This window comes from Gadus macrocephalus, chromosome 15, assembly GCF_031168955.1.
Source record: "Gadus macrocephalus chromosome 15, ASM3116895v1".
Taxonomy (NCBI): Eukaryota; Metazoa; Chordata; class Actinopteri; order Gadiformes; family Gadidae; genus Gadus; species Gadus macrocephalus.
The window spans coordinates 6458072-6473071 of NC_082396.1; the positions used below are offsets into that span (position 1 = coordinate 6458072).

Sequence of the window (15000 nt, forward strand, 5' to 3'; positions counted from 1 at the left end):
CACATACATAGACTCACATACATGGACACACAACCATGCTCACATACATACACGATGGACACACACACACACACACACAGAAATCCCCCAGATATACATGCACGCTTAAACACAAACACACACACATACCACACACACACACACAAGTCGTAAAGATAATTTTAGGCTAGTAAAAAAAACCAATGACCAAAAGATGTGATTTTCACATAAAGTCCATCTCCAGCATTTCCTGCGTTTAAGTTTTTACCACGATTTTCTCTTCATCTTTAATTCACCTCTTGAAGCCCACAAGACATATATGGTAAAAAATGTTTAACGTTTCAGGAGGGCGTCTACAAAGGTATTTGCCAACAAACGTCGGGTAATCAACCAACTGCCAAACATATGCACACCAAACGGCTCTTATGTAACGCGTCCATCTGCATCTCGTTCCGTCTCTTCTCAATGCGGCGCTCAGCCTACAAGACCTTCTGGGAACAGACTGGGACACCTCGCTCACTTACCCAAGGTCATCAGAAACATCACATCTATCACCAGCCAGCTCAGTGAGTGACAGTGAAAATCACTTCTCCAACTGGCCTGATGTGCACGAGGGGACACCCTGACAGAAGAATCTCTGCGTTTGCTGGACGGGAGGTGTGGACACAAACGCACTCTGAAGCTGCCAGCATGTTTCATCCAGACGGTCAGATCATCAGAGCTCTTCTTCCTTCACCACTTCTTGCACCTCCAAGATTTATCTACTGAACTCTCTGCAGATGACGACGATGCAAATCCTTGATCAGTCGGAGAAGCAGTTGATCAGCGATTCCACAAACAGAACGATTGGCGTTCAATAAACACAGAGGGGAGACTTCATCATTCTAAGCCCAAGTCTACTCCTCCTTTAAAGAAAGCTGTGTAACGGCTGGACGATTATTAGGGGATATATAGGACTCAATAGGCACGACTCAGGCGGCAAAAGTTGGTTCACGGGGTAATCAGACGAGTCGGGAGGTAAACGCGAAAATTGCTGGGACACTTGATACAAAGAACAAAGACAAACTGGCACAGAGGAAGGGAAACATGCTGACTAAAGGAGGGGTTATGGAAGGGAATGTTGATGAGGGGACAGGTGCAAATATTAAGGGGAGTGGGGACAATCAGAGATGCCAAGAGGACAGTGAGTGGAACAATCAATGAAGGGGGGCGGGGATGTGACAAGATGACTGCTAAAGGCCCCTTGAGGTTCCTGTCAGCAGAGGACAATACCGTCGGCCCTTTAAAGTGACACTCGTGAAGAACACCAACAAATAGCAGAGGAAGTTTTTATTGCTGTTGCTGTTGTTGTTGTTGCTGCTGCTGCTAATTCTCTGGAGGAAGCAAGACGAGCAAGACGGTCCGAAACCCGACCCTCTTAATGACATTGTATCTGAATTCACTGCCAGTTGCTTTTTATTACAGCACCTGCTGAATAGTGAATCGTAGTGGTAAATGTCTACAGCAGCTCAAACTGCATTTTGTTGCGCCGTGATCTGATGCATTGAGCATTGAGTAGGCAGTAAAGAGGCACATAGAGCAGCACTGTGGGGGGTTAAATCCACGCAGGATTCTGGGGGTACAGCCGACGTAGGGGTTAGGTCTGCTAGTAGTGACATAGCACAGACATGAGCAAGTTTGCCTGGAAGAGAGGGCGAGGTCATGTTTTCAATGGTGTGGGGGGGGGAGGGGGGCGGGGGGGTGGCGGAGAAGGAGGTGTGGGGGGGGGCGGGCGGGGGTTGGTGGACGTTCCTGGCCCCTCTCTCTCTCTCACCTCCCCAAACGGCGGTGTGGACATAAGGAAAGCTCATGAAGCTCATATGAAACCGGAGCACCAATTGTACACTTGGGTATGGTGGTGGTGGAGGGGGTGGGAGGGGGTGGTGATTATGTAAGCGGCGAGGTGGTGGTGGGGGCAGTGATGGGTGTTGGAGATGGCAGTGGTGGAGAGTGTGGTGGGCAGTGGTGGTGGTGGTGGTGGTGGTGGTGGTGGCAGGGTTGGTGTTGCGTCGTGTAGTGGTGGTGGAGGTACTGATGCTGTTGGATGGCTGTTGGAGGTGGTGGAGTGAAGGTGGTGGAGGTGTCGGAGAGTTACAGATAACAGGGGAGGTGCTGGTGGAGGTGTGTGATGTGGTTGTAGTGGTCACGGTGGTACAGGTGGTGGTGGTGGAGGTGGGGGGTGGTAGTGGAGGCATGTGTGGTCGTGGTGGAGATGGTGTGAGAGGGTGGTGGTGCTGGAGGCGTGTGTGGGTCGTGGTGGAGGAGGTAGGGGTTGAGGTGGTGTTAAAGGTGGGGCTGGAGGGCGTTTTGTGTTTATGGTGGAGGTGGGGGTGGAGCTGGGGCTGGAGGGAGGGGGGGGGAGGGGGGGGGGGGGCCTGCATCGTTCACAGTAATTTCTAAACTCAATGTGTCACGTACACATGCTATACATTTTACAACCAGCGGGCCGCTACGTCAGGGGCCAAACATGATCTGCTCCCTCCAGCATGTCCTGGGGCCTCTGAGTCTAACTGGAGGGGCCCTTCCTCTACACCAACGACCGGGGGGCCCCATCAGGGTTGGCTCATGCCAGGGGTCAGGTTGGACTAGACCCGCGGGTGATGCTGTCTGATAGCAGTTTTAGTCTGGTGATCAAGGGGGTGGTGAGGGGGTGTGTGTGGTGGTGAGGGGGGTGTGTGTGTGGTGGTGGAGGGGGTGTGTGGGTGGTGTGGAGGGTGGTGTGTGGTGGTGTGAGGGGTGTGTGTGGTGGTGAGGGGGGTGGTGTGTGGTGATGGGGGGGGGGTGTTATGGGGGGTACCTTGATACCCTGGCACGCTGCAGGGTTCAGACAGGACTGTGGTCCGGGTATAGAAAGTGTGGGGGGGTATTTTACAGACACACTCCAAGGTGATCCCAGGGATCGGATGACATTCCGCCAATCAAAACCCGCTTCTTATGATGCTCTCTGCCGCCTGATTGGCCGGCGCTGCCTCCCTCGCTCCCTCTCTCTTCTCTCTCTCTTCTCTCTCCTCTCTCTCTCTCTCTCTCTCTCTCTCCTCTCGTCTCTCTCTCTCTCTCTCTCTCTCTCTCCTCTCTCTCTCTTCTCCTCTCTCTCCTTCTCTCCTCTCTCTCTCTCTCTCTCTCTCTCCATCTCCACTTATCTCTCTGCCTTTATTTATCTATCACTACCTCTCTCTCTCTCTCTGCCACCCTCCTCTGTCAATTCTCTCTCTCACTCTCTCCCTCCCGCTGTAATTCAATTCAAAGGGCTTTATTGGCATGAGAAACTAGGAATACATTCACACTGCCAAAGCACAAAAAAGTAAAAATATATCTCTCTCTCCCTCTCTCTCCCTCCCTCCCCCCTCCTGGAGGTGAGGGTCATCCATATGGGAGAGGGAGGGAGGAGGTGGCCACAGAGCTACATGGTTCTGGTCTTCAGGGGAGCCGGGGATGAGGAGGAGGTGGAGCAGGAAGGTGGAGAGGAGGAGTAAGAGGAGGAAGGTGGAGGAAGAGGAAGAGAAGGTTCAGAGGAGGTGGAGGAGGAAGGAAAAGGAGGAAGAGGCTGAAAGAGGGCTGATGTTGTTCTGGAATTAAAAAATGAAAGGATGGAGGATAGAATTCAGAGCAGACCTTTTCTGCCTTGTGTATCTGGGTCCTTCTAATTAACCACTAACACATGCTCTCTGTCCAGCTGCTGTTTTAGAAGCTTTTCATCAATTGTGTGCTTTTCTGTTTTCAGCCTCAAACTAAAGTTACTTTGGATCAGAGAGAAAGATAACTATTAGAGAGAGAGAAGACCTTTGAATTCAAGTAAAGTGGGAGAGAGAGAGAGAGAGAGAGAGAGAGAGAGAGAGAGAGAGAGAGAGAGAGAGAGAGAGAGGAGAGAGAGAGAGAGAGAGAGAGAGAGAGAGAGAGAGAGAGAGAGAGAGAGGGGAGAAGAAAGGAAATCCCACATGAAGGACTTGATCAGATGTAAAACAGTGTGAGTGTCTGGGTGTTTACCTGTGTTCTGCAGCGTGTCTGAGTATCCATCCTGAGCGACCTGGGGGGGGACAGAGTGATCAGAGCTCCAGGAGACAGACGACCACACCCAACACTGTCACACCCCCACACAGACACACCAGGTAGCGTGGCAGAAGACTCAACCCCAAACTCAATTATGTAACACACTGGCATAGAACTCCTGTCTCCTGTAATGTAAATCTAAATGTTGATTACAGTAACTCAACATTTATGACTTTTTATGATGTCATATAAAGGTTTTGCACAGTTTTGTTCCTTTAAGAGGGACCTATGAACTGATAAAGACTTAGACTACATGGATCAATCATCACCATGTGTATATTCTTTGTATTTTGTACAGTAATCTATATCCTCTGAAAACTCCAACTCTCCAGGGGTCGAATACCTGATGGAGAGTTACATTCTATCAACACTCGCATATATCTATACTAAATCACTCATTCATTCATGTCTGATCCATGCTTCCTCTCCCTCTGCTTCTCATTTCCTCCCGCCCACATATGTCCCGCACCTCCACCAGACAGTAGAGGGAGAGACCCCAGCGTGTCTAACGCAGACCATCTTCACCGCGTAAACCCTGAAGTCATGGCACAGCGGGGGTTTGAAGACTATAGCGTGATCTGTTAGTGCGCTCCGTGGACTGTGATAAAGGTCGGCTCTTCTGGTGTGCTTTTATAGGCCAAACGGAACCATTACACACTTCACTAGGCTTCAGGCCTCAGTGGCCAGAATCCTTTTAATGGTTTAATTGCGGGCTCCACTAATTAACCGTCCAATCAATATGGCCGGCTGGCTTCAATGGAGGGCGGCCTCTCCTAAAACAGAATCGATCTGTCCGTCTTTGTGGCGGTGTGTCAGCGGGGTCCGTCGACCTGCTCCCGGATCATAGCCGGAGCACTGCGCAGATAATGAACCGCGAACGCCGTGACCCCCCGCCGAGACGCAGGTTTTTACGACCTGACGCGGGCTGCTGTCGACGGTGTGCATTCCATGCAGGCATGCGTGCGCGTGAGTGTACGTGCACGGAACGCGCAATCACATGCACTTCAATCACATGCACTTTTTCCCCCATGTGCGTGCAACTGTGCATGCGTGGGAAAAAAGCAGCATAAAAGAGGAAGACATACAGTTAAAGTTGAAGCGTTTTAACAGCTTTGGGCTGCGTCTGCGTGTCAGGATGCGAGACGAGGCCAGAGGGAGGGGAGGGGGGGGGGGGGGGGGCATTTTAACAGCAGAAGCCCCCCCCCCCCCCCTCACCCAGTACACTCAGGAGCCATCCCGGGAAAAGGTCCGAGACACGTCACGCAACAACCGCTTCATCGGCAACGTGGTTTGGGGATAAAATATTCAAATTTCACACATTTAAATTGACCATTAAACACTTCAATTGGAAAGTCAAATTGGCCTGATGATTTAATTAATTTAAATTATAAAAAGTCGCCTATTTTGTACCAAAGGCAATGGAATCAGTTGAACAAAGGTGTATGAACGAATGCAATAACGACCGACTTTATGTTCCCCTGTCCCGATGGTGTCAGTGATCAGTGATCGCCCCGGGCTGTGGGGTTCCTGCAGGAAACGACCTGAACGTGTGGAAATAAACACGGTAAGCCGACTCAGATTCACAAAAGACACCGAAACAAGAACTATCCACACCCCGGCTGTGAGCAGGGTGCGTTCCAAAACTCGGACCGGGCTCTCCTCACACTCCCACATGGCTCAGTGTTACCCCCGTTAACCTGGGGGTTCGTGATCTAAACCTCACACAGCGCTCCGGGTACCGGCCACAGTGTCCTTTATAAGCGCACGGGACCTCAAGTCCTCATCGCGAGCCTCCCCGGTGCCAAACCGCTAAAGTCAACATTCCTTACCTTTCCGGTGACCGCGCGCAGCAGACAGCAGCACGCGAGGAAACTCTGCAGCCGCAGCCGCCACCGCGGCGGGTTGAACACGGGTCCCGGTGCCGTCATGTCCGTGGTCTCCCGGGAGAGGAGTCAGCTTCCCGGGTGGCTCAGGGCTGGTCTCCCGGGGAGCACGCCTCGTCCATCGCGGGGGTCCGGGGGTCGAGATCGATATCGGAATCAGGGGGGCTGTTAGTGGAGCGCGCGTAGGGTCCGCGTCGTCTGTCGTCTCCTCATTGCGTCACGCGAAGAATGCGTTTTAATCCCGCCGCGGGTTCACGCTCATAAAGTTGGAGGGATCAGAGTCATGGTTACCCGGGTCTCCGAGGGTAAGAGCCCGCCGCTGCTCCGAGGAGAGAGTTTATGGTCTGCTCCCAGATACACAGAAAAGAGAGACACACAAACTCACACACACACACACGCTCACAACCGGGATGCGTTTGAGGGCGGTGTTTATAGCGCATACACACACGCGCTAGAAGGAAAGACCCAAATAAACACTAAGCTTCCACTAGGTGGACACACCTCTGATGAAGTATACTGACGTCTAGAGACGGTGAACGGGTCGCGTGTTCGTCAATGAGCCACTAAATCCTCTTCGATCGCTCGCTGATCACCGTGCGTAAAGGCGCAGAGAACCGCCACTCCGGGTTAGAAAGCGCGCGACGCAACGACACACCGGTCCGCTCGCTGTGTAGGACCACTGACCAGGACCGACACCCGCTGTCTAGGACCTGGACCGGGTCTGTCAGCGCTAGGAGCCGAAAACAGATTCCTCCCGTGTCAATCAAACGGGTGAACCGGACGTATAGGTACTGCACGAGGCCACGCCCTTAGACCCCCAGAAACAACAAACTTGCCCAATCAAGACATGTCTGGTTCAGAGGACGTCATTAAGGCTTCGACTTGAGACTTGCGACCCAGCCGGGGAGAAAGCTTTGTTATCTTTTCCCCTGCTGATAAGGCCTTAAGGCAGGGCTGTTAATGAGCAAGTTCAGAGGCATGGGTTTGTTATCCTTGGCAACCTGTCTGGCTGGGGCCCACATCAAAAAGACGGTGATGTAATCTCTGCAAAGAACCGAGGAGGACTGGGGGAAAGCAACGGCGTACTGGGACTGCGATCAAGACCAGAGAATGAGTACTTTGGACCCAGAGCCCAGCGGCACAGCTGAGTATTCCCAGCAGCCTTCCGTCATAAGACATCAGACGGCAGGGCCCCTACCGGAATAGGAAAGGCATCAGGGGCCCCTGCCACGCCAGGAACCTCGCCTTCCACCACCCCCTCGTGGCGTTCGGGGTCTAGTATTTCGGAAGGTGCTAGCTAAAGTAAATTTAGACGCATTTTTCTCCTCCCGCGGAGACATGACGTGTCCGAGGAACCGAGCGTTTACGAGGAACGGGTCAGGCGGGTCAGCCGCGGAAATGGTGCGCAATATTTCCACCATGCACTCGCCACCCTTCATGCTCCGAGTCCGGAGTCAGCCAGGGTCAAACCCTGGACATTCTGGACGTCAGGGTATCAACATATGACGCGATGCGCTCTCTTCAGAGTGGAAACACGCATGCTCTCCCACACGTAGCTATAATATATTCAGCCATCGCACAAAGGTCCTTTTTGTCAATAATGTATTAACCTCTTTCTGTGGTTCACTGTTTCCACTGCTTCACTCTATTGGAAATATTTTAAGTATTTCAAATATTTCAAGTCAGTTGTATGTGTGTGGCCCTTATTCATAGTGACAGTCTCAAAGTGCTTTACAGGCCAACTCATGACACCATAGCATCCGATAGAGGAGCTTGCTGCTGCTCTGGGCCGTCTCACGTAAGCCGAGGTCTATGAAAAGGAGGGTCAACGCAACAAGGACCAAAGAGCGACTAAAGAAGGGATGAGGGTTCTGGGTTAGGACCCCATTTACATTAACATTTAGGGCGTTTAGCAGACGCTTTTATCCAAAGCGACTTACATTAAGAACATTTGTTAGACGAAAGAGAAACAATATATCGCTGTCGGTTCAGTAAGGATGTTCATAGAACCAAGTGCCAAGCACTAATAATCGTTACGTTAACCCATTCCCCGTACACAACAAAGATAGCTGGGATAAGATGCTAAGTATTATTTTTAACTCCCAGGACGTACAACATACAATAGGTGCGTAAGAGGGGTGTGGGGGGGGGGTAAGAGGGGAGGCTATGCAGAGTCCAGGTGAACTGCAAAACATGCAGCATCAATTCACCGTAAGCAGCGTTGGATAGAAGCCGCTGGTAAACACTAAATACTGGAACACTTTAGTCGTAACGCAACAACAACACCCCAGCCCAGCTCCCCTCCAGATGAAGGAGGAGCAGGGGTGTGGGGGGGTTCGCTGTGTTTCTGAAAACCTTTGGCCATCTGACCCCCCCCCCCCCCCCCCCCCCAGAGGAGGGGTGAGGAGGGTCCGCTGAGAGACGGCCGGAGCGGGCCGGGGGACCGGCCCGAGCAGCTGGGGGGGGGGGGTCTAATGAGGTCCGCCCAGACAAAGGAGAAGCCCAGGCCGACGACCTCCTGACAGACGGGACGGACAACATCCTTCCTGACCGGCAGACTAAACAACTCCCTCTCCGCTCGCGTAGAGGACCACGCTCAGACACTGCAGACGTCACGGCTGTGGAGGAGTGACCGGGCCACCAGAAAGGTTCAGAGTAGTTCAGGAAAGGCCTCACTGCTTAAACACAAAGTATCTTAAGAAAAGAGCAATGTCAGAGTGAGACGGGAAGCGTCTGAGGATCTTCATGTTCTAAAAGCGGAGGAATGAACACCCCGAGGCCACGCCAATTCACTGTACGTCACTTTGAGGAAAGTACAGTTGTTCTGATAAGAGTATCGGATATTCCTCCGATACTGCCAAAATAGAGTATCGTGTATCGGCAGGTATGCGAGTCTATGTGCCAATCCGAACCATCACATGAGTCCTTTACCCCACAGGCTGAGAGCATCACAAACACTACGGTGTTGTGCTGCGTTCGTTAACGGTCGGAGGGGGAAAGCCGGAATGGGAACCGTATCGTCTCCGACCTACGAGCGTTCGAGCTGCCAAGTCGGAGAGTAGTAAACCAGAATAAATAATCAGAATGTACTGTTCTCAGTACAGACGGACATCAGACTTCCAAAGTCTAGCAGCTCCAAGCAGCGCAAGTCAGAGAAACATGGATGCTCATGCTTAACTGCAAGATTACAAATGTCATATAACTATAGATTATAAATGTCAATTATCTAATTCTGGAAAAAAAAGATTGTAGACAGTAAGTGAACCGACTTTACATTGCCGTAATCGTAAGAGAAGCCTTCAATCAGAACAAGTGCTATTAGTAGTTCCAATGCTAGATGCTGTATCGGTGTATACTCGGTATCGGCCAATACTCAAGTTCAGGAATCGTCATGGTATCGGAATATCTCTAGATTAAAGCGTCCTAAACGGTCAATAGAATACAGAGAGTATCCTCAGACCGCAGGAGACTTCCTGTCAGCAGAGGGGATCCAGGAAGCTCTCGTCAACCGCACAGCTCATATCGTCTGATGAAATTAGATGAACCAACCTGCAGCAGGCCCTGGCTCACGGTGGCTCTATCTGGACACCGGTGTGATCGGGCTGGAGGGAAGGGCTCACGTTACACGGAGACGAGGAGAAGCCGTTTAGAAATGATCCGAGGATCGAGAGAGCGGTGCATGGTAACCAGTCAAATGAAGTTAACTCTACCGATCAACCAACTGTACCTCTGAACCCTTCCTCCAACCCCAACCCCAACCCACTCATCGCTGAACGCTACAAAAGACCAAACAAGCACTTTTTGTTTTACTACAGCTGATGAACCGAACAAGGAGTACATGTATTATTTTTATTCATTTGAACCCCAACTATACACTTGACAATTTACATTTTAAATTCTGCTCTCGAGTAGAATGTACCTTGGTAAGCCACAATGACACACGTTATAATAACTACTGATGGATACTTTATTGAACAAGTAAGACAGATAAATACATACTAGATCAATGCTGGGCTTAACATTTAGTTTATATCCTGCTTAGAAAGGCCGAGGCCACTGGTGAGTTGATGAATGCTCACTTTAGTTTTCTCCATAAAAGTTAAACATCAACCCATTCAGTGTCAGAGTCTGTTGGTCGATTTTCACTTTTCTCAGGACTTATCACGGCCTCTGCCCACCTGGGGGTCCTCTGGACGCAGACCGAGGCGGTGTCCAATCAGACTCCTGGAATCCTTGGAAGAAAGGTTCCATCCCAGGCATGAATCATGACCAGTCTGAGCTGCTCCACCTCTGTGTGGTGGTAGGGGGTTCTCTGAAGGAGGGTGTAGCTGCTCCACCTTGGTGTTGGGGTGCCTCCGGAGTTGGGTGGTGTAGCTACACCTCGGTGCGGTGGTTGGGGTACCTCCTGAGCAGGGCGGAGGCCTGTTTGGGCGGCAGGCGGCCCCCCTGCATCTTGCTCTGCGAGGCCCTGGCCTTTGAGTCCAGCTGCAACACAGAGTTCACGTTCATTCATTTATGTATTCATTCATTCATTAATTCTGGAGTTGAGGGTTTTTAATTCAGCCCCTCTCATCACACAGAACCCTCCCAAGGGGCCAACAGAAAATTAATACAATACAACAGACGGCAAAGAGTTGACAAATGTACTTATTGTAAGTCACTTAGGATAAAAGTGTCTGCTAAACGCCCTGAATGTAAATGTAAGGAGATGCTAGGCAGCTTCCCTAAAAGCGTGAATACAGAATACAAATGTTTAGTTCATAGTACAAATAGTAGATAAATAATCAGAATGTGCTGTACTCAGTACATACGGACTTCAGACTTTGAACTTCCACGGTCCAGCAGCTCCAAGCACCATTCAAGGAACACATTTCCCTCATTCTCTGCACGTCGTTTCCTTTTCCTGCCTGAAGTCCCAAACTGAAAGTCGTCTGGATGTGAATCACGCTGAGCCTAGTCTGACAGACAGAGGTCAAGGGGACCACATAGAGGGCTCTGGCCTCAACACCAATAACCCTGTTGCTTGGATTTGAACCCTAACCCCCCCCCTTTTACCCTCCCTTTTTGTTACGCGACCTTGGGTACTTTCAAATGCTTAATATAAATCCAAGTTATTATTAAGAAATCCAAAGGAATTAATCACATCAGCCTATCACAGATGAGACGGAGAAACCAACCAACCAGTGGACATTTCTTCCTCACTCACAATAACAACCTCACCATTAGCATAACAACTCCATCACTAAAGCTAACAATAGAAAACCCACAATCAGAGCTAGCCTAATGGAGGCATTAGCCAAACCTGCAGGAACACCTCACAGGAAACGGCATATGGGAACGAGCAGTAGAGACATAAAGAGAGAGGGGAGAGAGAGGGGGGAGGGAAGAGAGAGAGAAGGGAGTTTTGTTGTGACTCCTCCCTGACCAGGAAACGACTGAGATTATGTTGTTTATCCTAATTAGCCCCCCCCCCCCCCCCCCCCCCCGATGCCATAACATGTCAGACGAAGAGCACTGCAGCTAGCTCTCCCCCTGCCTGCATCATATAGAAGCCACAGACCTCCATAGGTCTCTCTCTACGTCTGCACTAGCTCAGGGCCACCTGGTGGTCTTCATAATGTAACGATGAAGCGTTGTGCAATGACATTAAAGTTTATTGATTGATTGATTGATTGATTGGGGCGGGACCAAATATTGATACGGCAACATATCGCCGCCCTTCGAGTGATACGAGAATCTATATGCTTTCACCAAAAATCGATATTTTAATTAATAAAATAAGGTGCTCTTAACAGATGAAGGCCACCTCCTCGAGGTGGCGCTCCACACATGAATGAAGGAAACATGAACAGAAGTTAACTAGCCAAAGACGAGTAACTAGCACATTAGCTTTACACAGTCATTTTGTACTCACCGTTATACATATATTGCGATCGTTAAAGGATTGTCTAACTATCTATTGATAATCTCTCAATCGCGATATTATCGTTATCGTGAGCCACGTATCGCGTAAGGTACCCTTTGATTCCCTGGTCCTGAACCAGATGGCCCGGGCTGCCCTGGGGAGAGAGGTGTGTGACGCAGGAACACGCAGACGTCCCTACCTGGGCTTTCTCCACACACGTGTAGAACGTCCTCATCTCGGTGGAGCACAGCGCGTCCACAAAGTTGTTCTGCTTCCAGCACGCCATCATGGTGGTCATCTCCGTGATGCACGTGGCCTCTGGAGGTCAGAGGACAAGAGGTCAGGGTTCACCGTGTCACTCGGTGGAGGAACAGAGGACAGGAAGTCACCTGCGCTCGTTTCTAAAGCGACAAGGCTTCTGAAGTGACGCGAGTCATCGCGTTGCTAAGTTGATTAAACGAGTCCATCTCACTGACAGCTGGGTGGGACCAACGCCAAGACAACACTACAGTTAATCCACCTTCAGGCAATGTAAATAACAAGAATATTCAACAAAAGAATGTGGGATTTTTTTGGCACGTGGTTTGATATAAAGTATTTTTTTCTCGCAGAAACTGAAAGGTTGCTAGTTCGATCACCGGCTCCTCCTAGCTAGAGTGTGAAGGTGTCCCTGAGCAGGACACCTCACCCTCACTGCTCCCGATGAGCTGGCTGTCGCCTTGCATAGCTGACACCGCCCTCAGTGCGTGAATGTGTAGAAATGTGGAAAATGTGTGTGAATGGTTGTAAGTCGCTCTGGATAACAGCGTCTGATAAATCTCCTAAATGTAAGAGTGAGTCGTGATTAGCCTATTAAAGATATCTCATTCATTAGTGTCTCATAGCGTTCTATGCATTGCAAGTATTTATGTACTCCTCTCTAGGGTAGCGGTGAGTCCAGAGTCTCCAGACCAATAGCAGAATAGTCTCAATAAGTCAGACAGAATGAGAGAATATATCAATGTTTGATTTGAACCCTTCAGAGGAACGAGCATGACGGAAGCAACTCGCCTCGCGGTTGAAACCAACATTCCTGCGGCGAGGAGAGCGAGGAGAATTGAGGTAAAGAAAGCACCAGACGAGTGCAGAACCGCCGCTCTGACTCACTGAGACAACACCGCTCAGCGCAGAGGAAACCTCAGGCACTCACCGGAGGGAACCCTGCCAACAGCGACGGACGTTTACAACAGAGGGTGAGAAACGGGGCGGTTGGAAAGGGTTTATGGCCATTGGCCCGGAATGTATTTGTAGGAACAGCAAAAAAGCCAGATCTGTAAATCTAACCTTATGTCAACTGTCGTGCGGTTCAAAACCTGGCCTGGGTGTTGAAGGGTGTTTTCGTTAATGCAGGGTTTAACGTCCCTCAGAACCGCAGGCTCATGTTGGATGTTTGGACAACGACCACCAGGGGAGTACACTGGAGTCACCACAGGGGGCAGCACCGAGCTACGACCGCTGAACACAACGCAGGTTTGGAGCGGCACAGCTTTGAGAAAAGTTCATTTATGTGATCTTTATTCTTATGCATGACGTTCTGATTCAAGCATACTTTGTAACCTTGCATGGGAGTAGTGTGGGTTTAATTTCACCCATGTGATATCACCACGCATAGTACTTACTGGGTTTTCACTGCTCAGTAAAAGCAATGGATCAGGAAAAATACTCTGCATCTACAAATATGAATACTAATATTAAAAAATCCATTTATGCACTTTAAACAGTCACTCGTTGCTTGTCATAAAGCAGGGATTTATGTGACCAAAACACACATTCACAGAGTAATGACCAGGAAGGGCTTCACTTAACAACATCCATAACAGCGAATCATTATGGTTATTATAAACCAGCTCCAACTTTAGATGTTAAGTTCATCCCCACTGAACGGTGCTGAACGCAGTGGACGATTTCACAAAGGGTTAGGGTTATTACTGCGAGTCACCGGCTCTTATGAGTTTGACTGTTGACTGTTTTTTATGGTTACAATATATGATTATGACGTGTATTGCTGTGAGCTGAATGGTTTAAAGTAGCCTATGCCGATCATTGCACATCCCTGAAGTGATGAGGCGTTACACACAGTTCAATATCCACGATCCAAAAAAAAGTGTCACTCTTATTTAGTGATAACAACACGCAAGGTAGGCGACAGTCAGCTCGTCTGGAGCAGTCAGGTCGAGGCGCCTTGCTCAGGTACATCTCGACACTCAGCTAGGAGGAGCCTGTTGTGTCGAGATCTGTTTCCCCGTCGAGATGTGTTTCCCCTAGTCCCCGCCCCCGTCCGAAATTACCCGAAAAGGCCCTCTGTTCCATAGGAAAGGAGGCTCACACATCTTTCAAATTCATACTGCTGACTTATTTCCCCACAAGAGATAAGTGCTGTGATTTTCAGGCTGATATCATTCAATTTGACCATTTAGAACAGGGGGAACGCATCCTGACAGCTTGGAATATTACTGTCAGATACTGTTCCCCCTCTGTTCCATAGGAAAGGAGGCTCACACATCTTTCAAATTCATACTGCTGACTTATTTCCCCACAACAGATAAGTGCTGTGATTTTCAGGCTGATATCATTCAATTTGACCATTTAGAACAGGGGGAACGCATCCTGACAGTCATTATCTGGGACTAGGGGAAACACATCTCGACGGGGAAACACATATTGACACAACACCGGGGACCGAAACAGCAACCTTCGGTTCACCAGCCGACCCGATCTACCTCCTGAACCCCATGTATATATCCATATAATACCTCCTTTCTTCATTTTCCTGTTGGCCACCTCGTCCTTGAGGACAAGCGGCTTGTTGGGCTTCAGCAGCGCCTTCCCGTGCTCCTTACTCAGCATTCGGGCCACCTTCTCCTGGAAGGCCTGGCCGCTCTGCATGGCCATGGTCGGCGGTATAACACCCAGCACCGGGGTGGGGGGGGTGATAGGGAGAGATTTCTGATGGTCTCTTTGTGATGATGTCTGGTCGGAGAGTGAAGGTTTGTTTCCAGCGCAGCCACCTCTGGTCATAGGAGGACGGGCGCCGCCATTACTGCCGTAAAGAGGAACCGTGAAGTGTCGTGAAGTCATCTGTCGTGAAGGGCGCATTTAGAGTGAAGT

At 50.0% G+C, this 15000-nt stretch overlaps 3 protein-coding genes across 3 annotated transcripts in view; 1 reads left to right on the top strand and 2 right to left on the bottom strand.

Moving 5' to 3' along the window:
• Positions 1–264, bottom strand: part of si:ch211-51a6.2 (neurotrypsin) — a 7418-nt gene extending 7154 nt beyond the window's left edge. Inside the window, exon 1 of the mRNA XM_060073837.1 lies at positions 248–264. Within this exon, the coding sequence (XP_059929820.1) occupies positions 248–264 (17 nt within the window). The remainder of the gene's footprint in view (positions 1–247) is intronic.
• The window catches only part of c15h3orf70 (chromosome 15 C3orf70 homolog), a 70913-nt gene that overhangs the window by 26721 nt on the left and 29192 nt on the right, over positions 1–15000 (top strand). The gene's annotated exons all lie outside the window — the stretch shown is intronic.
• Positions 9892–14957, bottom strand: chchd1 (coiled-coil-helix-coiled-coil-helix domain containing 1). Its single transcript, XM_060073148.1, has 3 exons — positions 14646–14957; positions 12053–12171; positions 9892–10433 (listed from the first exon to the last, which is right to left on the bottom strand). The coding sequence occupies exons 1-3, from the start codon at positions 14908–14910 to the stop codon at positions 10323–10325; spliced, it is 495 nt and encodes a 164-aa protein (XP_059929131.1). The 5' UTR covers positions 14911–14957; the 3' UTR covers positions 9892–10322.

Bases quoted from the DNA above. Each gene is read 5' to 3' on its own strand.
- chchd1 (XM_060073148.1), bottom strand. From the start codon at position 14,910: ATGACCAGAGGTGGCTGCGCTGGAAACAAACCTTCACTCTCCGACCAG. The intron at 12,172-14,645 runs GTATTATATGGA...TCTGACCTCCAG, and splicing joins CAGGAAAATGAAGAAAGGAG to AGGCCACGTGCATCACGGAG. The intron at 10,434-12,052 runs GTAGGGACGTCT...TCTGTGTTGCAG, and splicing joins CGTGTGTGGAGAAAGCCCAG to CTGGACTCAAAGGCCAGGGC.